The sequence below is a fragment of the Cetorhinus maximus genome, chromosome 14, assembly GCF_964194155.1.
Source record: "Cetorhinus maximus chromosome 14, sCetMax3.hap1.1, whole genome shotgun sequence".
Classification (NCBI taxonomy): domain Eukaryota; kingdom Metazoa; phylum Chordata; class Chondrichthyes; order Lamniformes; family Cetorhinidae; genus Cetorhinus; species Cetorhinus maximus.
Window position 1 is genome coordinate 37488103 of NC_135892.1, and position 23740 is coordinate 37511842.

The 23740-nt window shown below is 43.0% G+C and overlaps 1 protein-coding gene across 5 annotated transcripts in view; it reads left to right on the plus strand.

Moving 5' to 3' along the window:
• The window catches only part of LOC144689595 (zinc finger protein 292-like), a 263203-nt gene that overhangs the window by 215291 nt on the left and 24172 nt on the right, over positions 1-23740 (plus strand). For 4 of the 5 annotated variants that reach the window (XM_078556806.1, XM_078556809.1, XM_078556808.1 and 1 more), the window contains 2 exons: positions 18420-18622; positions 22045-22181. In XM_078556806.1, coding sequence (XP_078412932.1) covers positions 18420-18622; positions 22045-22181 — 340 coding nt within the window. Of the gene's footprint in view, positions 1-18419; positions 18623-22044; positions 22182-23740 lie in introns of those variants that run through there. The other variant, XM_078556810.1, reaches the window with a different exon arrangement.

A 23740-nucleotide genomic window follows, 5' to 3' on the forward strand; every position in this document is an offset into this window, starting at 1 on the left:
GATCACATCTAAGCTCTGCGGTCCTGCCACATCCAGTCGTGAATGGTGGTGCACAATTAAACAACTCACTGGAGGAAGAGGCTCCACAAATATCCCCATCCTCAATGATGGAGGAGCCCAGCACAGCAGTGCAAAAGATAAGGCTGAAGCATTCGCAACAATCCTCAGCCAGAAGTGCGAGCGAATGATCCATCTCGGCCTCCTCCAGAGGTCCCCAGCATCTCAGATGCCAGCCTTCAGCCAATTCGACTCACTCCACGTGATATCAAAAAATGGTTGAAGGCACTGGAGACTGCAAAGGCTATGGGCCCTGACAACATTCCGGCAATAGTACTGAAGACATGTGCTCCAGAACTTGCTGCGCCCCTAGCCAAGCTGTTCCACCACAGCTACAACACTGGCATCTACCTGGCTATGTGGAAAATTGCCCAGGTATGTCCAGTACACAAAAAGCAGGAGAAATCCAAACCTGCCAATTACCGCTCCATCAGTCTACTCTCGATCATCAGTAAAGTAATGGAAGGGGTCATCAACAGTGCTATCAAGCAGCACTTGCTTAGCAATAACCTGCTCACTGATGCCCAGTTTGGGTTCCGCCAGGGCCACTCTGCTCCTGACCTCATTACAGCCTTGGTTCAAACATGGACAAAAGAGCTGAATTCCTGAGGTGAGGTGAGAGTGACTGCCCTTGACATCAAGGCAGCATTTGACTTAATGTGGCATCAAGGAGCCCTAGCAAAACTGGAGTCAATGGGAATCAGTGTAATGGAATACTCCCCATTTGCCTGGACGAGTGCAGCTCCCACAACACTGAAGAAGCTGGATACCGCCCAGGACAAAGCATTCAACTTGATTGGCACCACATCCACAAACATTCACTCCCTCCACCACTGACGCACAGTAGCAGCAATGTGTACCATCTACAAGATGCACTGCAGGAATTCGCCAAGGGTCCTTAGACAGCATCTTCCAAACTCACGAGCACTGCCATCTGGAAAGACAAGGGCAGCAGATAGATGGGAACACCACCACCTGGAAGTTCCCCTCCAAGTCACTCACCATCCTGACTTGGAAATATATCGCCGTTCATTCACTGTTGTTGGGTCAAAATCCTGGAACTCCCTTCCTAACAGCACTGTGGGTGTACCTACACCACATGGACTGCAGCGTTCCAAGTAGGCAGCTCTCCACCACCTTCTCAAGGGCGACTAGGGATGGGCAATAAATGCTGGCCCAGCCAGCAAATCCTATATCCCGCAAATGAATAAGAAGAAAGTTCAGGGCCAATAAGGGACGTACATCAACCAAACTTACTGCACCATAGAAATGCTCAAGTAAAGTTACTTCTCTGATACCTGAGGCAGTGTTCTCCCCCCTATGTAAGTTTGAAATCAGGGTCTAGCTAAAGGTAAGGATGGTAAATTTTGATTGTATGACTGTAATTTAAAGTCATTGGTTAGCTTAAAAATACAGACAAATTGGAGTCGAGATGCAAAGAAATCAGAACTCAAAACGTTTCTTTAACAATATTTTTTAAAAAGCTATTCAACTAATTGCTCCATGTATCCCTATCACCTTGTTTTGGATCAGAGTGGTGTTACTAATAGCAATGCTCAGGCAGACTGTCCATCAGTAAGATGGCTGCCTCGAGCTAAGGATATAATAAGCACATTGTTTGTGTTTTGTCTACAAGTAGCTATTCCAGTCACTTGGTCGAGTGCTGAAGCAGACTAAATATAGTGGACTTGTGTGCAGCACCACATAGTGAATAGAATAAGATACTTACGCTGGTCACTTCAATGTACATTTATAAAACTTAATTACTCCACCTTTTGGTAAGAAATGAGTATTGCAGCAACATAAAACCGAAGAACTTATTCCTGGCCTCAATCTCAGACCAGCAGAATTTTGAATCCTTATAAGATATAGCTAAAGAGATTTAGATGATTGTTGGTCTAATAACTCTAAAAATGACATGCGCCATTTTATCTAGTTGAATATATAACCCATATTGCCTCAAAATACTGAACAAGGAGAGTTAAAACAGCCAGTTGATGACCTGGCGAATGAATAGGACAAGCTGGTATCCTCAGATCATGAACACTGTTTTCCATAAAACTTGTTCCCACTTGTATTTATACAACTGAAAAGTAATATTTTCAGCTGTCTGCTATAGATTAATGGTTGAGTTTTTGTCTCAACTTTGCCTACCATGGGCTCGTAGACAGCAGCATCTTCAATGAATGCTGATGGTTAGGCTAGGAGTTAGCATCCTTTAGCATCACAGCAAAAACTGTCTTGCCTAGTAAATAAAATGCACATTTGAATGTGTTGTCTTTGCCGGAGAATAGATTTTATTGTATCCTCACTAAATTGCATCATCTGTTGTATTTTCAATGGGAATGTAATGCAGTACACACACACTGTATTTTTGAATTGCATGAATTGTGCTTTCCCCATTTCGACCCAACACCCTCCCCCAATTGAATATTGGAATCATAAAGCACAAGGTCATTCAGCCCAACATGGCTGTGTAGGCTTATTGAAAGAGCTATCCAATTAGTCTGACAGTTCTGCTCTTTCTCCGAAGCCTTTTCCCCTTCAAGCCCTTTTGAATATTACTCTTGAGTTTGCTTCCACCACCCTTTCAGGCAGTGTATTCCAGATTCTAACAACCTGCTGCATAAAGAAATTTCCCCAATCTTCCCTCTGGGTAAAGTGGTACCCCAGTGTAAAATCTTATTTGATTATTTAAAAAATGGTGGTTTCTAGTTTCTTTCAGCCAGCTAGGCTTGTTGTCTATAACAATAATACTATAAAAATGCTATATAAAATTAATCAAACATATCAAGGTGCTTTGCAGGTGTAAAATTTTATATTGGACCCCTTAAAGCTATATTATGGCAGATGGCCAAAAGCTTGGTCGAAAAGATAGGGTTTATGGAGGGTCTTAAACAAAGAAAGAGAGGTAGAGAAATGGAGAGGTTTAAGGAGGGAATTCCAGAGATTAGGGCTGTGACAACTAAAGGCATGGCCACAGTGGTGGAGTAATTAAGATCAGGCATGCTCAAGAGGCCAGAATTGAAATGTTGCGGGGCTGGAGGAGATTAAGGCCATAGGGATGGACTTGAAAACAAGAATGAAAATTTTAAAATCGAGGCATTGATTGATCGCGAACTAATGTAGATCAGCAAGCACAGGGGTGATGGGTGAACTGGATTTGCCACAAGTAAAGACGCAGGCAGCAGAGTTTTGAATGATCTGTTTCCAGAGGGTAGAATCTGGTAGACCGGCCACAAGTGCATTAGAATAATCAAGTCTAGAGGCAACAAAGGCATAGATGAGCATTTCAGCAGCAGATGAGCTGAGGCAGAAGTGGAATTGGACCATTGTTCCTGTCTACTCAGCCCTCACCTTTACTCCACTACAGAATCACAGAGTGCAGAAGAAGCCCTTCGGCCCACCGAGTCTGCACCGACACGTGTGAAACAACTGACCTACCTACCTAATCCCATTTACCAGCACTTGGCCCATAACTTTGAATGTTATGATGTGCCAAGTACTCATCCAGGTACTTTTTAAAGGATGTGAGGCAACCCGCCTTCACCACCCTCCCAGGCAGCACATTCCAGACCGTCACCACCCTCCCAGGCAGCACATTCCAGACCGTCACCACCCTCTGGGTAAAAACGTTTTTCCTCACATCCCCCCTAAACCTCCTGCCCCTCACCTTGAACTTGTGTCCCCTCGTGACTGACCCTTCAACTAAGGGGAACAGCTGCTCCCTATCCACCCTGTCCGTGCCCCTCATAATCTTGTACACCTCGATCAGTTCACCCCTCAGTCTTCTCTGCTCCAACGAAAACAACCCAAGTCTATCCAACCTCTCTTCATAACTTAAATGTTTCATCCTAGGCAACATCCTGGTGAATCTCCTCTGCACCCCCTCCAGTGCAATCACATCCTTCTTATAATGTGGCGACCAGAACTGCACACAGTACTCCAGCTGTGGCCTCACCAAGGTTCTACACAACTCCAACATGATCTCCCTACTTTTGTAATCTATGCCTCGATTGATAAAGGCAAGTGTCCCATATGCCTTTTCCACCATCCCACTAACATGCCCCTCCGCCTTCAGAGATCTGTGGACACACACGCCAAGGTCCCTTTGTTCCTCAGAACTTCCTAGTGCCATGCCATTCTTTGAATACTTCCTTGTCAAATTACTCCTTCCAAAGTGTATCACCTCACACTTTTTAGGGTTAAATTCCATCTGCCACTTATCTGCCCATTTGACCATCCCGTCTATATCTTCCTGTAGCCCAAGACACTCCACCTCACTGTTAACCATCCGGCCAATCTTTGTGTCATTCGCAAACTTACTAATCCTACCCCCCACGTAGTCATCTATGTCGTTTATATAAATTACGAATAATAGGGGACCGAGCACAAATCCCTGTGATACGCCACTGGACACTGGCTTCCAGTCACTAAAGCATCCTTCTGTCATCACCCTCTGTCTCCTACAACTAAGCCAATTTTGAATCCACCTTACCAAATTACCCTGTATCCCATGTGCATTTGCCTTCTTTATAAGTCTCCCAAGTGGGACCTTGACAAAGGCTTTGTTGAAATCCATATAAACTACATCAACTGCACTACCCTCATCTACACACCTAGTCACCTCCTCAAAAAATTCAATCAAATTTTTTAGGCATGACCTCCCTCTGACACAGCCAATGCTGACTATCCCTAATCAAACCTTGAAAAAACTCAGCAGGTCAGACAGCATCTGCGGAGAGGAACACAGTTAACGTTTCGAGTCCGTCTGACTCTTCATCAGAACGAAGAAATATAGAAATGAAGTGGAATACAAGCTGGTTGAAGGGGGTGGGACAGGTAGAGCTGGATAGAGGGCCAGTGATGGGTGGAGACAAATAAGAGATTGCCAAATATGTCATAGACAGAAGGACAAAGGGGTGTTGACGATGATGATATCAGCTGAGGAATGTGCTAATGATGACATTCTGTCCCACCCCCCCCCCTTCAACCAGCTTGTATTCCACCTCATTTCTATATTTCTTAGTTCTGATGAAGAGTCATACGGACTCGAAACATTAACTGTGATCCTCTCCGCAGATGCTGTCAGACCTGCTGAGTTTTTCCAGGCATTTTTGTTTTTGTTTCAGATTTCCAGCATCCACAGTATTTTGCTTTTACCTGATCAAACCTTGCCTCTCCAAGTGGAGATAGATTCTCTCCTTCAGAATTTTCTCCAATAGTTTCCCTACCACTGACGTGAGACTCACTGGCCTGTAGTTCCCTGGCTTATCTTAACAACCTTTCTTAAATAGCGGAACCACATTAGCTGTTCTCCAGTCCTCTGGCACCTCCGCTGTGGCCAGAGAGGAATTAAAAATTTGGGTCAGAGCCCCTGCGATCTCCTCCCTTGCCTCCCTCAGCAGTCTGGGACACAAATCACCTGGATCTGGAGTTTTGTCCACTTTTAAGCCAGCCAACACCACCAATACCTTGTCACTCCCAATATCAATTTTCTCAAGAACCTCGCAGTCTCTCTCCCCGAGTTCCATACCTTCATCCTCATTCTCTTGGGTGAAGACGGATGTGAAGTAGCAATGTTCTCTGGCTCCACCCATAGATTGCCCCCTTGGTCCCTAATGAGCCCTACTCTTTCCCTGGTTATCCTCTTCCTATTGATATACTTATAGAATATCTTGGGATTTTCCCTACTTTTACCAGCCAGAGCTTTCTCATAGCCCCTCTTTGCTCTCCTAATTGCTTTCTTAAGCTCCACCCTGAACTTTCTGTACTCCACTAATGTCTCCGCTGATTTGCTCCCCTTGTACCTGCTAAAAGCGTCTCTTTTCCTTCTCATCGTATCCTGAATATCTCTGGTCATCCATGGTTCTCTGGGCTTGTTACTCCTTCCTATCACCCTAGAGGGAACATGTTGAGCCTGTACCCTCCCCATTTCCTTTTTGAACGCCCCCCACTGCTCTTCTGTAGATTTCCCCACAAGTAGCTGTTCCCAGTCTATCTTGGCCAGATCCTGCCTTATTTTACTAAAATCCGCTCTCCCCCAATCCAAAACATTTTTTTGCAGCTTGCCTATTTCTTTGTCCATAACAAGCTTAAATTGCACCATGTTGTGGTCGCTATCACTAAAATGCTCCCCACCACCACCTCAGCCACCTGTCCGGCTTCATTCCCCAGAATTAGGTCCAGCACTGCGCCGTCCTTTGTTGGACCTAAAAAGTTCTCCTGTACACATTTCAAGAAATCCACTCCATCCAAGCCCTTAATACTATGTCTATCCCAATTAATATTGGGAAAGTTGAAATCACCTAATATTGTTATTGTTTTTACACACCTCCGCAAATTGTGCACATATTTGCTCCTCAATTTCCCGCTAACTATAATAAACACCTAACAATGTGGCTGCCCCTTTTTTATTCCTAAACTCTACCCACAAAGCTTCATTCAATGCCCCCTTCAAGATATCATCTCTCCTTACTGCAGTAACTGACTCCTTAACTAATAATGCAAAGCCTCCCCCTCTTTAACCCACTCCCCTGTCTTGCCTGAAGATTCTATATCCTGGAATGTTGAGCTGCCAATCCTGCCCCTCCCTCAACCACGTCTCTGTGATGGCTACTATATCACAATTCCATGTGTCAATCCTCACCCTTAACCCATCCATTTTACCTGTAATACTCCTGGCATTAAAGTAGAAGCCATCCAGCCTTGCCTTACTCCCTTGAAACTTAATGCAGCTGTACTCCCTCTGACTTGATTGTTTTACAGTATTATGATGTGTCCCTATTCTGCTAACATTCTGTGTCCCCTCTCCCTGCCGAATTAGTTTAAACTCCTCCCAACAGCACTAGCAACCCCGCCCGCAAGGATGTTAGTCCCGCTCTGGTTCAGATGTAGACTGTCCCGCTTGTACAGGCCCTACCTTCCCCAGAAATGGTCCTAGTGATCCAGGAATCTAAAACCCTCCCTCCTGCACCAACTCTTAAGCCATGTATTCATCTGCGCTATTCTCCTATTTCTGTGTTCGCTAGCACATGGCACTGGGAGTAATCCAGAGATTATAACCCGAGAGGTCCTGCTTTTTAGTCTACTGCCTAACTCCTTGAATTCTTGATGCAAGGCCTTCTTTCTACCTATGTCATTGGTACCAACATGTACCATGACCTCTGCCTTATCACCCTCCCCCTACTATGTTGATTGTTTTTTTTATTTGTTCATGGGATGTGGCTTGGCCAGCATTTAGTGCCCATCCCTAATTATCCTTGTTCAGAGGGCATTTAAGAGTCAGTCACATTTCCATTTCCTTTTCTCAGACTGAACTAGAAATTTCATCACTTCACTTTCAATTTCCACCTTTCTCTTACCTTCACATGACCCATCCCCAACTCTTCCCTTCCCTTCCTTGACTTCTCTTTCCATTTCTGAGGATAGGCTATCAAATAATATTCACTATAAACCTCCTGACTCCCAAAGCTACCTCAACTACACTTCCCCAAACCCTGTGAGGATTCCATTACGTTCTCCCAGTTTCTGCATCTGTCGCATCTGTTCTAATGATGCAGTCTTCCATACAAGCATTTCTGATATTTCTTCCTCCTTCCTCAACCAAGAATTTACTCCTACCCTGGTTCACAGGAGCCCCAACTGTTTCTCTGAAGAAGAGTCATACGGACTCGAAACACTAACTCTATTTCTCTCTCCACAGATGCTGCAAGATCTGCTGAGTTTTTCCAGCATTTTCTGTTTTTATTTCAGATTTCTAGCAACTGCAGTGTTTTGCTTTTACCCCATCTGTTTCTGTTCCATTCATGCGCCTCTGCTGTCACATCTCCCTCTTTCTCAGAACCATGATAGTGTTCCTTTTGTCCTCATCTTCCATCCCGCCAGTCTTCATATCTGACAGTCCATCCACTGCCATTTCTGCCACCTCTAGCATGATGCCACCATCAAACACACCACCTCCTCCCTTTCAGCATTCCATAGGGACTATTCCCTCTGTACACCCTGCTTCATTCCACAAACACCCCCTCTCCTTCCCATGCATCCTTCTGTTCAAGTGCAGGAGATGCAACACCTAACCATTTATCTCCTCCCTCATCATGCAAAGCCCCAAATACTCCTTCCAGGTGAAAGAGTGATTTACATGTACTACATTCAATTTTAGCATACTGTATTCACTGCTCACATTGTGGCTTTCTCCACACTGGGGAGACCAAACAGATTGGGTGACCTCTTTGTAGAACACCTCCGTCCAGTCTGCAAGCATGACCCTGAGCTTCCAGTTGCCTTTTGTTTTAATTCTCCACTTCGATTTGGCACTTCACAGCTTCCAGACTCAAGATTGAGTTCAACAGTTTCAAACTGTAACCACTGATCCCATTTTGTTTACTTTTTCATTTCTGGTTTTGGTCCTTTTGATGCTGAGATTGTGAGCAGTCTGATTCAGCTTCAGGCTGTTGCCAAGGGGATGGTTGGAGCTGGCAGCTAGGAAATGGAGTCTTCAGTCTTATCAATACCCTCCACTTGCCAGGATGAGTGCAATTCCAGCAACACATTCAGTTCAACACTATCCAGGACAAAGCAGCCCTCTTAATCGGCACCCCAACTCCCACCACCAGTGCACAGTGGTAGCAGTGTGTACCATCTACAAGATACACCATAGCAATTCATCAAGCCTCCTTTGACAGCATCTTCCAAACAAGTTCCCCCTCTGAGCCACACACCATCCTGACTTGGAACTATATCCCTGTTTCTTCACTGTCACTAGGCCAAAAACGTGAAACTCCCTAATCACACTGTGGATGTATCTACATCACATGGACCACAACAGTTGAAGAAGACAGCCCACCATCACCAATCAGCAATTGGGGATGGGCAACAAATGCTAGCCTTGCCAATGACACTCTCATGACATGAGTAATAAAAAACAAAGTTTATGCTCGTCAAGCACTGATTGTCAGACGACAAGTAATCTAATAATTTGGCAATGGTGGAGGTGTCGAGAGAGGTTGTGCTGTGGTAGGACTGGGTGTCATCAGTGTACCTGTGAAAACTAACGCTGGGTTTTCAGAAGTTGCCAAGGGGCAGCATGCAGATGAGAAATAGGAGGGGCCAAGGATAGATCCATCAGGGCCATGAGCGATGATGGTACAGGAGCAGGAAAAAAAACTGTTACAAGTGGTACTCTGGCTAGGATTAAGTAGAGAAGAATGGAATCAAGTGAGTGCAGTCTTACCCAGCTGGATAACAGTGAAGATGCATTGGAGGAGGATTGCGTGGTCAGCTGTGTCAAAGGCTGCAGACAGGTCAAAAAGGATGAGGGATAGTTTACTTTTGTCACAGTCATATAGGATGCCATCTGTGAATTTGTTAAGAGCTGCTTCGATACTCTGGCTGGGGTGGAAACTTGATTGGAGGCATTCAAATATGAAATTCCGGGAAAGACGGGAGGCGACAACAGGTTCAAGGACTTTGGAGAGAAAAGGGAATTTGCAGTAATTTGCAAGGATGGTGAGGTCAAGAGTTGTTTTGTTCTATGGAGAGTATTGATAGCAGCAGATTTAAAGGAGAGGGGGACAGTACCTGGAGGAAATAACTAGGGACCTGGAGGGCAGGTTGGATGCTCAGCAGTTTACATAGAAAATAGGAGCAGGAGTAGGCCATTCGGCCCTTCGAGCCTGCTCCACCATTCATTATGATCATGCCTGAATATCCAACTTAATAGCTTGCTCCTGCTTTCTCCCCATATCCTTTGATCCCTTTTGCCCCAAGAGCTATATCTAACTCCTTCTTGAAAACATACAATGTTTTGGCCTCAACTACTTTCTGTGGTAGCAAATTCCACAGGCCCTCCACTCTCTGGGTGAAGAAATTTCTCCTCAACTCAGTCCTAAATGGTCTACCCCGTATCCTCAGACTGTGACCCCTGGTTCTGGACTCCCTCACCATCAGGAACATCCTTCCTGCATCTACCCTGTCTAGTCCTGTTAAAATTTTATAGGTTTCTATGAGATCCCCCCTCATTCTTCTGAACTCCAGCAAATATAATCCTAACCGATTCAATCTCTCCTCATATGTCAGTCCCGCTTCCCAGGAATCAGTCTGGTAAACCTTCGCTGCACTCCCTCTATAGCAAGAACAGCCTTCCTCAGATAAGGAGACCAAAACTGCACACACTATTGCAGGTGTGGTCTCACCAAGGCCTTGTAAAATTGCAGCAAGGCATACCTGCTCCTGTACTCAAATCCTCTCGCTATGAAGGCCAACATACCATTTGCCTTCTTTACCACCTGCTGCACCTGCATGCTTACCTTCAGCGACTGGTGTACGAGGACACCCAGGTCTCGTTGCACATTCCCCTCTCTCAATTTATAGCCATTCAGATAATCTGCCTTCCTGTTTTTACTACCAAAGTGGATAACCTCTCATTTATCCACATTATACTGCATCTGCCATGCATTTTCCCACTCACTCAGCTTGTCCAAATCATACTGAAGCATCCTTCTCACAGCTCACCCTCCCACCCAGCTTTGTGTCATCTGCAAATTTGGAGATATTACATTTAGTTCCCTCATCTAAACCATTAATATATATTGTGAATAACTGGGGTCCCAGCAGCGATCCCTGTGGTACCCCGCTAGTCACTGCCTGCCATTCGGAAAAAGACCCGTTTATTCCTACTCTTTGTTTCCTGTCTGCCAACCAGTTTTCTATCCATCTCAATACACTACCCCCAATCCCATGCGCTTTAATTTTACACACTAATCTCTTATGTGGGACTTTTTGTCGAAAGCCTTCTGAAAGTCTAAATAAACCACGTCCACTGGCTTCCCCTCATCAACTCTACTAGTTACATCCTCGAAAAATTCCAGTAGATTTGTCAAACTTGATTTCCCTTTCGTAAATCCATGCTGACCCTGTCTGATTCTGCCATTGTTTTCCAAGTGCTCAGCTATTAAAGCTTTTATAATGGACTCTAGAATTTTCCCCACTCCCGACGTCAGGCTGACTGGTCCATAATTCCCTGTTTTCACTCTACCTCCTTTTTTTAAATAGTGGGGTTACATTATCTACCCTCCAATCTGTAGGAACTGTTCCAGAGTCTATAGAATCTCGGAAGATGACCATAAATGCATCCACTATTTCTAGGGCCACTACCTTAAGTACTCTGGGATGTAGATTATCAGGCCCTGGGGATTTATCGGCCTTCAATCCCATCAATTTCCCCAACACCATTTCCCTACTAATACTGATTTCTTTCATTTCCTCCCTCTCACTAAACCCTGTGTTCCTCCATTTCTGGTATGTTATTTGTGTCTTCCTTTGTGAAGACAGAACCAAAGCATGTATTTAGTTGGTCAGCCATTTCTTTGTTCCCCATAATAAATTCCACTGTTTCTGACGGTAAGGGACCTACATTTGTCTTCACCAATCTTTTTCTCTTCACATGCCTATAGAAACTTTTACAGTCAGTTTTTATGTTCCCTGCTCTTGTACTCTATTTTCCCCTTCTTAATCAACCCCTTGGTCCTCCTTTGCTGAATTCTAAAGTGCTCCCAATCCTCAGCTCTGTTGTTTTTTCTGGCCAATTTGTATGCCCCCTCCTTGGATCTAATACTATCTCTAATTTCCCTTGTAAGCCATGGTTTCCTATTTTACTTTTGCGCCAGACAGGAATAAACAATTGTTGCAGTTCACCCATGTGCTCTTTGAACGTTTGCCATTGCCTATCCACCATCACCGCTTTAAGTAAAGTTTCCCAATCCATCATAGCCAACTCGCACCACATACTATCGTAGTTTCCTTTATTAAGATTCAAGACCCTAGTCTCAGAAGCAACTATGTCACTCTCCATCTTGATGAAGAATTCAATCATATTATGGTCACTCATCCCCAAGGGACCTCACTCAACCAGATTGCCAATTATCCCTTTCTCATTACACAATACCCAGTCTAGGATGGCCTGTTCTCTAGTTGGTTCCTCAACGTATTGGTCCAGAAAACCATCCCGTATACACCACAAGAATTCCTCCTCTATACGGCATTGTTACTAATTTGATTTGCCCGATCTATATACAGATTAAAGTCACCCATAATTACAGATGTTCCTTTATTGCATGTGTCTCTAATTTCCTGTTTAATGCCATTCCCAACATCACCATTACAGTTTGGAGGTCTATATCCAACCCCAACTAACGTCTTTTGCCTCTTAGCGTTTCTCAGCTCTACCTTTGAGATCCCACATCGTCGGAGCTAATATCTTTCCTCACTATTGCGTCAATTTCCTCTTTAACCAGCAACGCAACTCCACCGCCTTTTCCTTTTTGTCTGTCCTTCCTAAATCTCAATACCCCTGGATGTTCAATTCCAATCCCTGGTCACCCTGCAGCCATGTTTCCGTAATCCTGACTATATCATATCTGTTTACATCTATTTACGCGGTTAATTCATCCACTTTATTGTGAATGCTCCTCACGTTAAGACACAAAGCCTTAAGGCTTGTCTTTTTAACATTACTTGTCCCGTTCCCACAATTTTTCACAGAGGCCCTGTTTGATTCTTGCCCTTTGATTTCTCTGCCTATCATTTTTCTTATTCCCCTTTCTGTCTTTTGTTCTTGTCCTTGATTCCCCCTCCTCTGACTTCTCTGCATAGGTTCCCATCCCCCTGCCATTTTAATTTAAACCCTCTCCAACCACTCTAGCAAATATTTCCCCCTAGGACATCAGCCCCGGTCCTGCCCAGGTGTAACCCGTCCAGTTTGTACTGGTCCCACCTCCCCCAGAACCAGTCCCAATGTCCCAGGAATCTGAAACCCTCCCCCTCACACCATCTCTTCAGCCACGTATTCATCCGATATATCCTGCTATTTCTACTCTCGCTAACACGTGGCATTGGTAGTAATCCTGCAATCACTACCTGCGAGGTCCTACTTTTCAACTTACTTCCTAACTCCCTATATTCTGCTTTTAGGACCTCATCCTTTTTTTTTAACCTATGTCGTTTGTACCAATGTATACCACGACCACTGGCTGTTCACCCTCCCCCTTCAGAATGTCCTGTAGCCGCTCTGAGACATCCTTGACCCTAGCACCAGGGAGGCAACATACCATCCTGGAATCTCGTTTGTGGCCACAGAAACACCTGTCAATTCCCCTTACATTGAATCCCCTATAACTATTGCATTCCCATACTTTTATCCCTCCCCTGTGCAGCAGAGCCAACCGTGGTGCAACAAATTTAGCTGTTGCTGCTTTCCCCTGAGAGGCCATTTCCCTCAACAGTATCCAAAGCGGCATATCTGTTTTGCAGAGGAATAGCTACAGGAGATTCCTGAACTGTCTACTTAGTCCTCTTGCTCTGCCTGGTGGTCACCCATTCCCTTACTGCCTGTGGACTCTTGGACTGCAATGTAACCACCTCTCTAAAAGTGCTATCCATGATACTCTCCACCTCGCAGATGCTCCACAGTGTCCCCAGCCACCGCTCCAGCTCCAAAACCCGGGCTTCCAGGAGCTGCAGCTGGAGACACTTCCCGCACACATGCTGGCCCTGGGCACTGGAAATGTTCCTGGCTTCCCACATGGAGCAGGAGGAGCACACCACGGCTTTGAACTCTCCTGCCATGACTTACCCCTTAAAATTAAATTAAACCTTTTGGAAGATACTTCATATCAAATAATATCAATTACTCTAAGGCCCTTCTTCCCTGCTCCTCGTTGTTACAGAATATCGCCCTTACAAACAATGAACCACAAAATAAGACCTTAAAAACTATAAGTGATAAAAGTAGTAAATACTTACCTGACTGTACTCACAGTTCTCAAAGGATCACCTCGTTCCCTCCTCACCAAACTCCCTCAGTCCAAACTCCAACTTAACCACTCTACTGCAGCCCAAAGCAGCACTCCAGTGCAGACAAAGTCAGCACTGTAAGTTGGCCTGTTTTTACACTCTCTGAATCTAGCCTCTGAAAACCTGTTTAAGTCAGTTATCTAATTAACTAGTTGTAGCTGCAAGCAGAGCCTGTATAAACCCTGTTTTGAAGCTGGCCTAAAACTCACCTCCTTCCAACCCAAACAGTAATTTTTAGTTAATTACTAAATTAAAGAAAAACTAGACTTTAGATTGAAATTAACCCTTAAATTCCCTCAGTCACCAAACTCCAACTTAAGCACTCTGCTGCAGCCCAAAGCAGCACTCCAGTGTAGACCCACCTGGTGGGCCTAGTGGGAATATGGGAGTATTGGGAATATGGTGGAGGTGCAAGAGATGGGACTCATGGCCAAGATGTGCTTGACTGGGCATAAAGGAAGAAACGAGACACTAGAGAAAGATGCAAGTCTAATTAAAAATTAATTCCCTGATTGTGCTACCTAAATACTTCTGAAGTGGTTAAAAAAACAATTTATTTACTCTCATCTTAATGGTGTACACTGGAGGCTAAAAATGGCGATAATTCATTGTTTTGTGGTGTAAGTCAAGTTATGTTGTAACAAACCTGAGAGACAGTGGATGGGCAGAATCCAGAGATTTGGAGATCTGCATGACACCTTATTTATTTTAATGACTCATGACCCAATGGTTTGGTTCCATTTACAGTTTGAAGGGTTTTGGTTCAAATTACCCACAAATTCTGCAGCTTGCTTTTCCTGTACCAGCTGACAAGTTAAACTGAAAAATCTATTATCTGTCACAGCTTCTCCCTTGCTTCCTGCAACAAGGAAAATTCTACTTCACCACTTTAAATGTTGTTCATTCAATTCTTATCTGTCTCTCCACACGGATCTTTTGCCAGAACTTAGTCGGCTTAAAGTAGCAGTCATTTAAATAGAATTTAAAAGTGCGTTAAAAATTAGCTCAGAAGGATGCAATTTCGATTTCTCACCACTGTGAATTAACATTAAATAGATTTCATCCTTAATGGGAAATTAATTTAATATAGATGTACAATTTCATGTATAGCAGTGCTGATTGGTGTTGGGGTGGGTGCAATGGCAGCACACTCATTTTTGAGTCAAAAGATAATGTGATCAAGCCTTCCTAACAAAGCTGTTATTTTCAGCACACTACTAAGGGCATGCTGGATTGTCAAAGGTATAATCTTTTGGGTGAGATGCTAAACAGAGGCCTTGACTGTCCACTCAGATGGGCATAAAAGATCCCATGACATTGTCTGCTATATTTGCCTACATAACAACAATGACTATACTTGAAAAGTAGTTTGTTTGTTATGAAGTGCTTTGAGGCAGCCTGATATCATGAAAAGCACCATATAAATGCAAATTTCTGACTTGAATGTGTCACAGACAGGAGATTTCTCATGTTATGGCATTAATTGATTTGCATCTTTTTCAGTGTTCAGGGCTGCCATTTTCAGAGCAAAATCTTTGGTACCAGATAGCTCCTCCCTTTCTTCTGTTTGTTAGCTTTTTCTTTTTCAGGAGGAGTCTATTATTACATTAGCTTCACCTGTATTATTCCTAGACAACTTCCCCAGTGGCTGGATCCCATCAGATTAATTAACTTTTCTGCCTCAGATGAATTGGGTTCCAGTTTTTCTTGTCAGTATGGATTCTCTCAAGAAGCCTTTAAAATTGTTAAACACTTGTACCAACCATAAAGATTAGGGCAAGGGCCCTGTAAAGAGATGGCCTCCACCTTTCATGCCTAAGATTTCAGGAGGACATGGAATGGTGAAATAGACAAACATATGGCTGATGAAATTTAAAACAAAGTGTGAAATAATGCATTTGTTCAGAAGATTAAGGAGAGACAATAGAAACTAATTTGTACAAGTTTATGGAGAGTGCAGGAATAGAGACTTGGGGATACATTTACACACATGTTTGAAGGACCAGTCCAGAAGGCTGTTTCTGAGAGGGAAAGAGCATGGCCAATCCTTGGCTTTACCAGTAGAGTGCAAAAGCAGGGAAATTATGCTAACTCTTTATAAAACATTGGCTAGGCCACATATGAAGTATTCTGTTAAATTCAGGGCACCACACTTTGGAAAGGATGTCAAAGTCTTAAAGAGAATGCAGGAGAGATTTACTAGAACGGTACCAGGAATGAAGGGCTTCAATTATGTGGATGACTGGAGAAGCTGGAATTAATAACCTTAGAGCAGAGAGGGTTAAAAGGAAATTTTATAGAGGTGGTCAGAATCATGAAGGGTTTTGATAGAGTAAATAAGGTAAACCATTTCCAGTGTCAGAGGTTTTGATGAAGTAACTGAAGTTTGACTAAGGGAATACAGTGAGTGTTGTCTGTATGGATTTTAAGAAAGCCTTTGACAAAGTACCACATAAAAAGGCTGGTTAACAAAATTGGGACTCCTGGAATAAGAGGGTTAGTGTCAGCTTAGATTTTTTAAAATGGTTTAAAGACAGAAAAAAGTGGGTTGTGGTGAATGGTTGTTTTTTTTTTGCTGTAGGATAGTAGACAGTGGATTATCCTGAAGGTCAATACCTCTTTTTTTTTCAACATTGAATTGGATCTCAGAATACAGATAAAAATTCAACATTTGCTGATGATATCAAAGTTGGAGGTGTGATAACACTGAGGATGATATCAATTGACTGCAAAGGACATAGGCTAGCAGAATGGGCAGACAAGTGGCAGAATGGAATTTAATGCAGAGATGTTCAGGTGATGTATTTTGGCAGACAGGATAGGGAAAGGCAATATAGACTTAATGGAACAGTTCTAAAGAGTCTGCAGAGCCTGAGAGACCTTGGGGCCCATATGCATGGATCCTTGAAAGTGGCAGTAGTTAGCAAAGCAAATAGGATTTTGGACTTCATAAAATGAGGTAGAGTACAAAAGCAGGGAAGTTATGCTGAATCTTTAGCTGTGGTCTAACCAGGTTTAATAGAGTATTGTTTATCAGAATGGTTCCATTGATATGGGGCTTTAGCTTCAAGGCTACATTGAAGAATCTAGGGTTGTTCTCCTTGGAGCAAAGGAGGTTGAGGAGAGAACTGATAGAGGTGTACAAGATTCTGACAGGTTTAGGTTAGGTAGACAAAGAAAAACTGTTCCAATAGCTTATGGTACAAGGACTAAGGAGACAACGATTTAAAGCTTTGGGCAAGAGATGCAAGGGGATGTGAAGAGTAACTTTTTTATGCAACAAGTGGTAATGACCTGGAACATACTGCCTACAAGGGGAAGACAATAATTTTAAAAGGAAATTGGATGGGCAGTTGAGGGAATTAAACTTGCAGGGTCACAAAAATAGGGTGGGGGAATGTAACTGACTGGATTGCTCTACAGAGAGCCAGCATGGATTTGATGCGCCAAATGCCTCATTCTGTCCTGTATAACTCCGAGAAGTGTTTGTAATCAGGGGGCACAGATCTAAGGTAATTGACAAAAGAACCAGAGGTGACATGAGCCACTTGTTCACGCAGTGACTAAAGATGACCTGAAATGCATTGTCTGAAAGGGTAGTGAAAGCAAGTTAAATAGTAACTTTCAAAAGAGAATTAGATAAATACTTGAAGGGGAGAAAAGTTACAGGGTTATGGGAAAAGAACAGGGATTATTTGAATAGCTCTACCAAAGAGCTGGGGCATGCACAATGGCTGAGTGACCTTCAGTGCTATATCATATGGTACTCATGTTATGAGTTGGTTTTTGGTCCTTTTGAATCACTTGACCATGGAAGCAGAATGGGTATTTAATGCCAATAGTTAAAATTGGAGAAGCTGCATTTTTAAAGTACATGTTCTGTATTTGCTAAAGTTTAGGAGAATGAGAGGGGATCTGATTGAACCATATAAAATTCTAACAGGGCAAGACAAACAATGCAGGAAGGATGTTTCCCGTGGTTGGGGAATGTAGAACCAAGGCCTACAGTCTCAGAATATGGGGCAGGCCGTTTAGGACTGAGATGAGGAAAAAATTTTTCACCTGTGAAATTATCTCCCACAAGGCTGTGGAGGCCGGGTCACTGAGTATATTCAAGAAAGAAATTGATAAATGTTTGGATATTGGGGGCATCAAGGGGCATGGAGAGAAAGCGAGAATATGGTGTTGAGGTAGAGGATCAGCTATGCCGGAGCAGGCTTGAAAGGCTAAATGGCCTACTCCTAGTTTCTATGTTCTGTATATGTTATATTTAAACTTGTATACCTTCTAAGTCATCAGTTGTGCTGGACTCCAGCTTTTGATGATACATGCAAACTTCCTGGTTGCGCTCCTTCAGGCATACAATAGAAGAGTACAGTTGGGTTCAGCTGCAGACTAGGAACTTGTAAAGGCGACACGACAATAGATTTGGAAACTTGTAGTCTATAAAATTGTTTGCATAAAACGAGCAATCATTGAGGATATTGATAGATTTATGATCTTTGCAGTGAATGAATTTCTGATACAGGAAGGTCCTGCCCTCCTTGAAATGCGAATCCGACACCTTGTCAAAGGAAAGAGAATTGATCAGGCTACAAAGTTGGCAAAAGTTTGTGCAGAACATCCAGAAATTGGTACAAAGAGTATTTTTAAACAGATCTACCTTACCTGTCTCTGTACTGCATCATCCAGCGACATCTTGATGGAAGAGGTAAGCATGGCCAAATTATTGACTCTCTTGTGGTTATGCCAAAGTAAAAGATTTTAAATAAAAATTGTATGTATGTTCTTTCAGGGACTTTCACATCCAGCAGTATTATTTCCAAACAGGAGAATTTCAGTTTTGTGATAATCTGCAGGCAATCAATTAATGGTGGATGCTCTGACCATCATTTTCAAATCCTCACTGGATGCAGATCAATTGGAGGCCTGCTAATGTTGTATCTTTGTTTAAAAATGGAGCAAGGAATAGACCAAATAATTACAGGCCGGTTAATCTAACCTAGGTTGTGGGCAAATTATTGGAATCAGTTCTAAGAGACATGTTAAACCGTCACTTAGGCACAGAGTAATCAAGTACAGTCAGCATGGATTTAAGGTAAGACTGTGTCTGACTAACTTGATTGAATTTTTTGAATAGGCAGCGAGGAGGATTGATCAGGGTAGTGCAATTAATGTGGTCTACATAGATTCTAGCAAAGCTTTTGACAAGGCCCCACATAGTAGACTTTTTTTTTAAAAAGCCTGTGGGACCCAGGAAAATATAGCAAACTTGATAGAAAATTGGCTCAGTGGCAGGAAGCAAAGGGTAACGGTTGACAGATATTTTTGCAACTGGAAGGCTGTTTCCAGTGGGGTTCAGTACTAAGTCCCCTGCTTTTTGTGGTATATATTTATGATTTGGACTTAGATGTAGGGAGCATGATCAAGAAGTTTGCAGACAATACAAAAATTGGCCACATGGTTGATGGTGAGGAGGGAAACTTTTTATTCATTCATGAGATGTGGGCTTCGCTGGCTGGGCCAGCATTTATTGCCCATCCCTTGTTGCCCTTGAGAAGGTGGTGGTGAGCTGCTGCCTTGAACTGCTGCAGTCCATGTGGTGTAGGTATACCCACAGTGCTGTTAGGAAGGGAGTTCCAGGATTTTGACCTACCGACAGTGAAGGAATGGTGATATATTTCCAAGTCAGGATGATGAGTGACCTGGAGGGGAACTTCCAGGTGGTGGTGTTCCCAACAATTTGCTGCCCTTGTCCCTCTAGATGATTGTGGTTGTGGGTTTGGAAGGTGCTGTCTAAGGAGCCTTGGTGAATTGTGGACTGAAGAAAAATATCAGTGGACTGGTCAGGTGGGCAGAAAAGTGGCAAATGGGATTCAGTTTGGAGAAGAGTGAGGTGATGCATTTGAGCAGGTCAAGCAAGGCAAAGGAATACACAATAAATGGGAGGGTACTGAGAGTTGAAGGGGTAGCGGGGGACCTTAAGACTGCATGTCCACAGATCCTTGAAGGTAGCAGAATCTTTATTAGCTAAGGCATGGAATATAAAAGCAGGGAGGTTATGCCGGAGCTATATAAAACAGTAGTTACGCCACAACTTCAGTACTACGTGCAGTTCTGGTCACTTCGTTATAGAAAGGATGTAATTGCACTAGAGAGGGTACAGAGAAGATTTCCAAAGATTTTGCCAGGACTGGAAAATTGCAGCTCTGGGAAAGATTGGATAGGCTGGGGTTGTTTTCCATGGAACAGAGGAGGCTGAGTGGAGATTTGATTGAGATGTACAAATTTGAGAGGTCTGGATAGAGTGGATGGGAAGGGTCTTTTTACCTTAGCAAGAGGTCAGTGACTAGGCATAGATTTAAAGTAATTTATCGAAGGATTAACGGGGAGAGCGGAAAAGATTTTCCACAAGAGGGTGGGTAGGGGTCTGGAACTCACTGCCTGAAAGGGTAGTAGAGGCAGAAACCTTCAACTCATTTTAAAGGTGTCTGGATATGCACCTGAGGTCCCATAATCTCCATGGCTATGGATCAAGTGCTGGAAAATGGGATTAGGTTGGGTGACTAGTTTTTCAGCTGGCACAGTGGCCTCTTTCTGTGCCATAAATTTTTCTACATTTTCTGAATATTTGAAAAGGCGGAATGTGCAGGGATGTGGAGAGAAGGCGAGAATAGCAGTACATGAATTGCTCCTTAGAGGAGCCAGCATGGACACGATGGGCCGAATGGCCATCTGTGCTGTTATGATTCTATTATGATAATATGTCTTTTTAATATTAATGTTTCTGTAAGTAAAGCTCAGCCGGCTGAGAAGAGGGCCCAGAGAAAACAGAGGTCAGAAAATCATGCACCTTCTCAGCTACACTGTCTTCCGCTGCAGCAAATGTGGCAGAGACTACCATGCCAGTATGGGACTCCTGAGCCACATCAGGTGATGCTTAACACAGCTGACCACAGCACAAGATGGAAGGCTGCCACCCAGAAGTTAATTTTCTGTTGTTTAGTCTTTTATATTAATCATTTTAATTACATGCAGTGGTACTTTAGTAAATATAAACAGGAAGCACTGGAATATCAAATAAAAGATCAGACAGAGTTCAGCTACCAGAGTCGATTAACAGTCGATTTGGCTTTTCTTACTCGGTGAATTTTGTAGGGTATGATTTTAAAAAAAAGAATGCATGCCTGTGATGATGGCTAGCTGCATCAGCACATGAAAAAAATTGGTTATCGCAAAGCCTGCTCCCACAAGGACAGTGGATTTAGCCACTCCTCGTCAGGTCAGGGATGTTCTCCCTCCTCCTTTCCCTCCAAAGTGCTGTCAGTGAGCACCATATTGGAACCTTCTCTGCAGTGGATAAAGCTTCTTCAAACCTTAATGCAATAGTAGAGTTTCATAATTGAGCTGTGGTAAGCGCAACCAAATCTCTGGTGTATTCTGTTAATGAAAAGAAAACAAAGTCTAACACTATATGGTGTTGAGGGACGGAAGATGCCATTGCATGAGCTCATTTCAGAAGCAGACAGCATATGTGATACACGATACTGTAATTTTTTATTTTATCTTCTGAATATGATTTTTCAAGCTGGGGCATGATTCCTTGAATGCCAGCAACTCTTCAAAACCTCAGGGAATGGATATCCTTCATGTATGAATCTGCTGTCGGCAAGCTCTTATTATAACCAAGGCTAATTGGAGGCTGATGCTAACCTTGCATGGTTCTGTCTGCAGAGCAAAAATCAGACCAAAGGTGTTTCACTGAGTCTTGAAGAAGGTGGATTTATTGGCAGAGATAACAGTCTTATCCACCTTAACTCTGTAATCTTTTATAGCCACAGGTCAGTGTTCATTCTCTGCTCTTGAACATTTCCCTCTCTAATCCACCTATTGCCTTCAGCTATCTTGGTCTGATACTTTGGCACACTCTCCCTAAATCTGTCCACCTTTCTGTGCACCTCCAAAGGTCTCCCACAAACCAGTTTGTTTGATCGTTAGTTGCCATCTTCTCCAACTCGTGCTCAGTGGCGTTCCAGAATTTTGGAGAGTTGTCAGTTCCTTTGCCTTGTTAGTTGCTCCAGAAAGTATATTTTAATTGCAGTCTGCAAATGTTTATTTTTGTACTTGTTTAAGATCTCAGCAGTTGACTGCAAGGATGCATTGGAGATGATATGCAACCTGGAATCGGATGGGGAAGAGAACTTGGCCCTCATCTTATGCACAGCTTTCCTCACGCGGCAGCTTCAACAGGGAGACATATACTGTGCATGGTAAGTTACCCTTCTTACCTGCAGGAGGTGAATTATATGTTATTACAAGAGGGTTTGCTAAACTAATCTAATTTTATGTGGAGGTTCACATTAAGAGTAGATGGTTCTCAAGATTTAACAGCTAGAAGAAGCAGATCCTTCATTTCCAGATGTCTGATCTTCCCAAAATTCTTTAACCAATGCAGAGATAAAGTCTCCTTTCTGTTGACGTTTTAACCATGTCTGTACAGCTTGGCTAAGAGTACGTTATGTTATCATTTTTCTTTGATAAATATTGTGCCTGTCAGATATGTGAGCGCTGAGAAAATGAATAATAATTTTCCATTTTAGTTGTTCAGTATCAGCATCAAGCGCACACAAGCAAGTATAGCATACCAAGATGTAAAGTCCTCCTTACTCAGCCATAACAATGTGCCTTTAGCAACCTTAGAAGAACATTCTGAATCCACCACTGTGAATTCTTGCATTTTGCTCTATTCTTATGACCACCCTGAGTGATATTGCAGCCTGTGTCATAGTGTACAGTTTAATACTATGGATCATCCCCACCCCTCATTTTAATACTATAGATCAACCCCCTCCCCGCCCCAGAGCTGGTTAAGACTGTCCAAACTCTCATCAGTTTAGGCTCCATATGAGCTTTGAGCCTGTATAGTAAAAAAACACTGCATGTTATCCCACTCTATCACCAAGTTCCCACATTCTTCAACAGATTTTTTTTTTAATCTGTGCAATTGACAAAAGAATAATCGATAGTACTGCAAGAGTGAAAGGGCATGACAACTGAAATGGTGGGTACATTTTATTTGAGGTCCTACAAGGAGTTATGTTGAGACTTTTTTGTTTATATCAGATATATTTGCTTTAAAATGTTTTCATTAAAACTCTTTTCTGTGCTAACTTTCAGAAATTTGCTTTAGAGCCAATTGTTTAAAAAAATGGTTTAAAGTGATTTTACTGTGTTTAATTTATTCACAAGCTTGGGCTTAGATAACAGAAATATGAATGTTATTGGTACAATTAAGTATCTAAGTGTACCTGCATACAGTAAAGTATTGCTGGTTTAGGAGAACTACTTTAAGAATAATTTTGTAATAATGAAAGGGCAAGGATGTCTTGTGGCACAGTGGGTGACGCCCCTTCCTCTGAATCAGAAGCTCCAGTTGGCTGGACAGCCAGTGTGGATCAGATTGGTGCCAACAGCATGGGGTGTGATCCCCATTCTTGCTGAGATGGCCTCTTTGCCCTACCCATGGTGGAGATTATGGTGCTGTTAGACCTGCCTTGGGCAGCAAACTGAAGAATAATGCAAGTGATTTTGCAGTGTTTGTGTGTTATACTAACAGATGGTGTGAGCTACTTAGTTTGCCTCACACCAATGCACCCTCATGGAGAGGAGGAACAGAGTCACAAGGCTACCATCATAGTTATTGTGACAGATACAAAACAACGTAAGTAGAACCTTCTCTGCCATAAGAATTCAGGTAAACTAGACAAGGCTGTGAATTAAAGTTGCAGCAAGTAATTGCTATAGCAGGTACCGCAGTAATTGGGAAGGC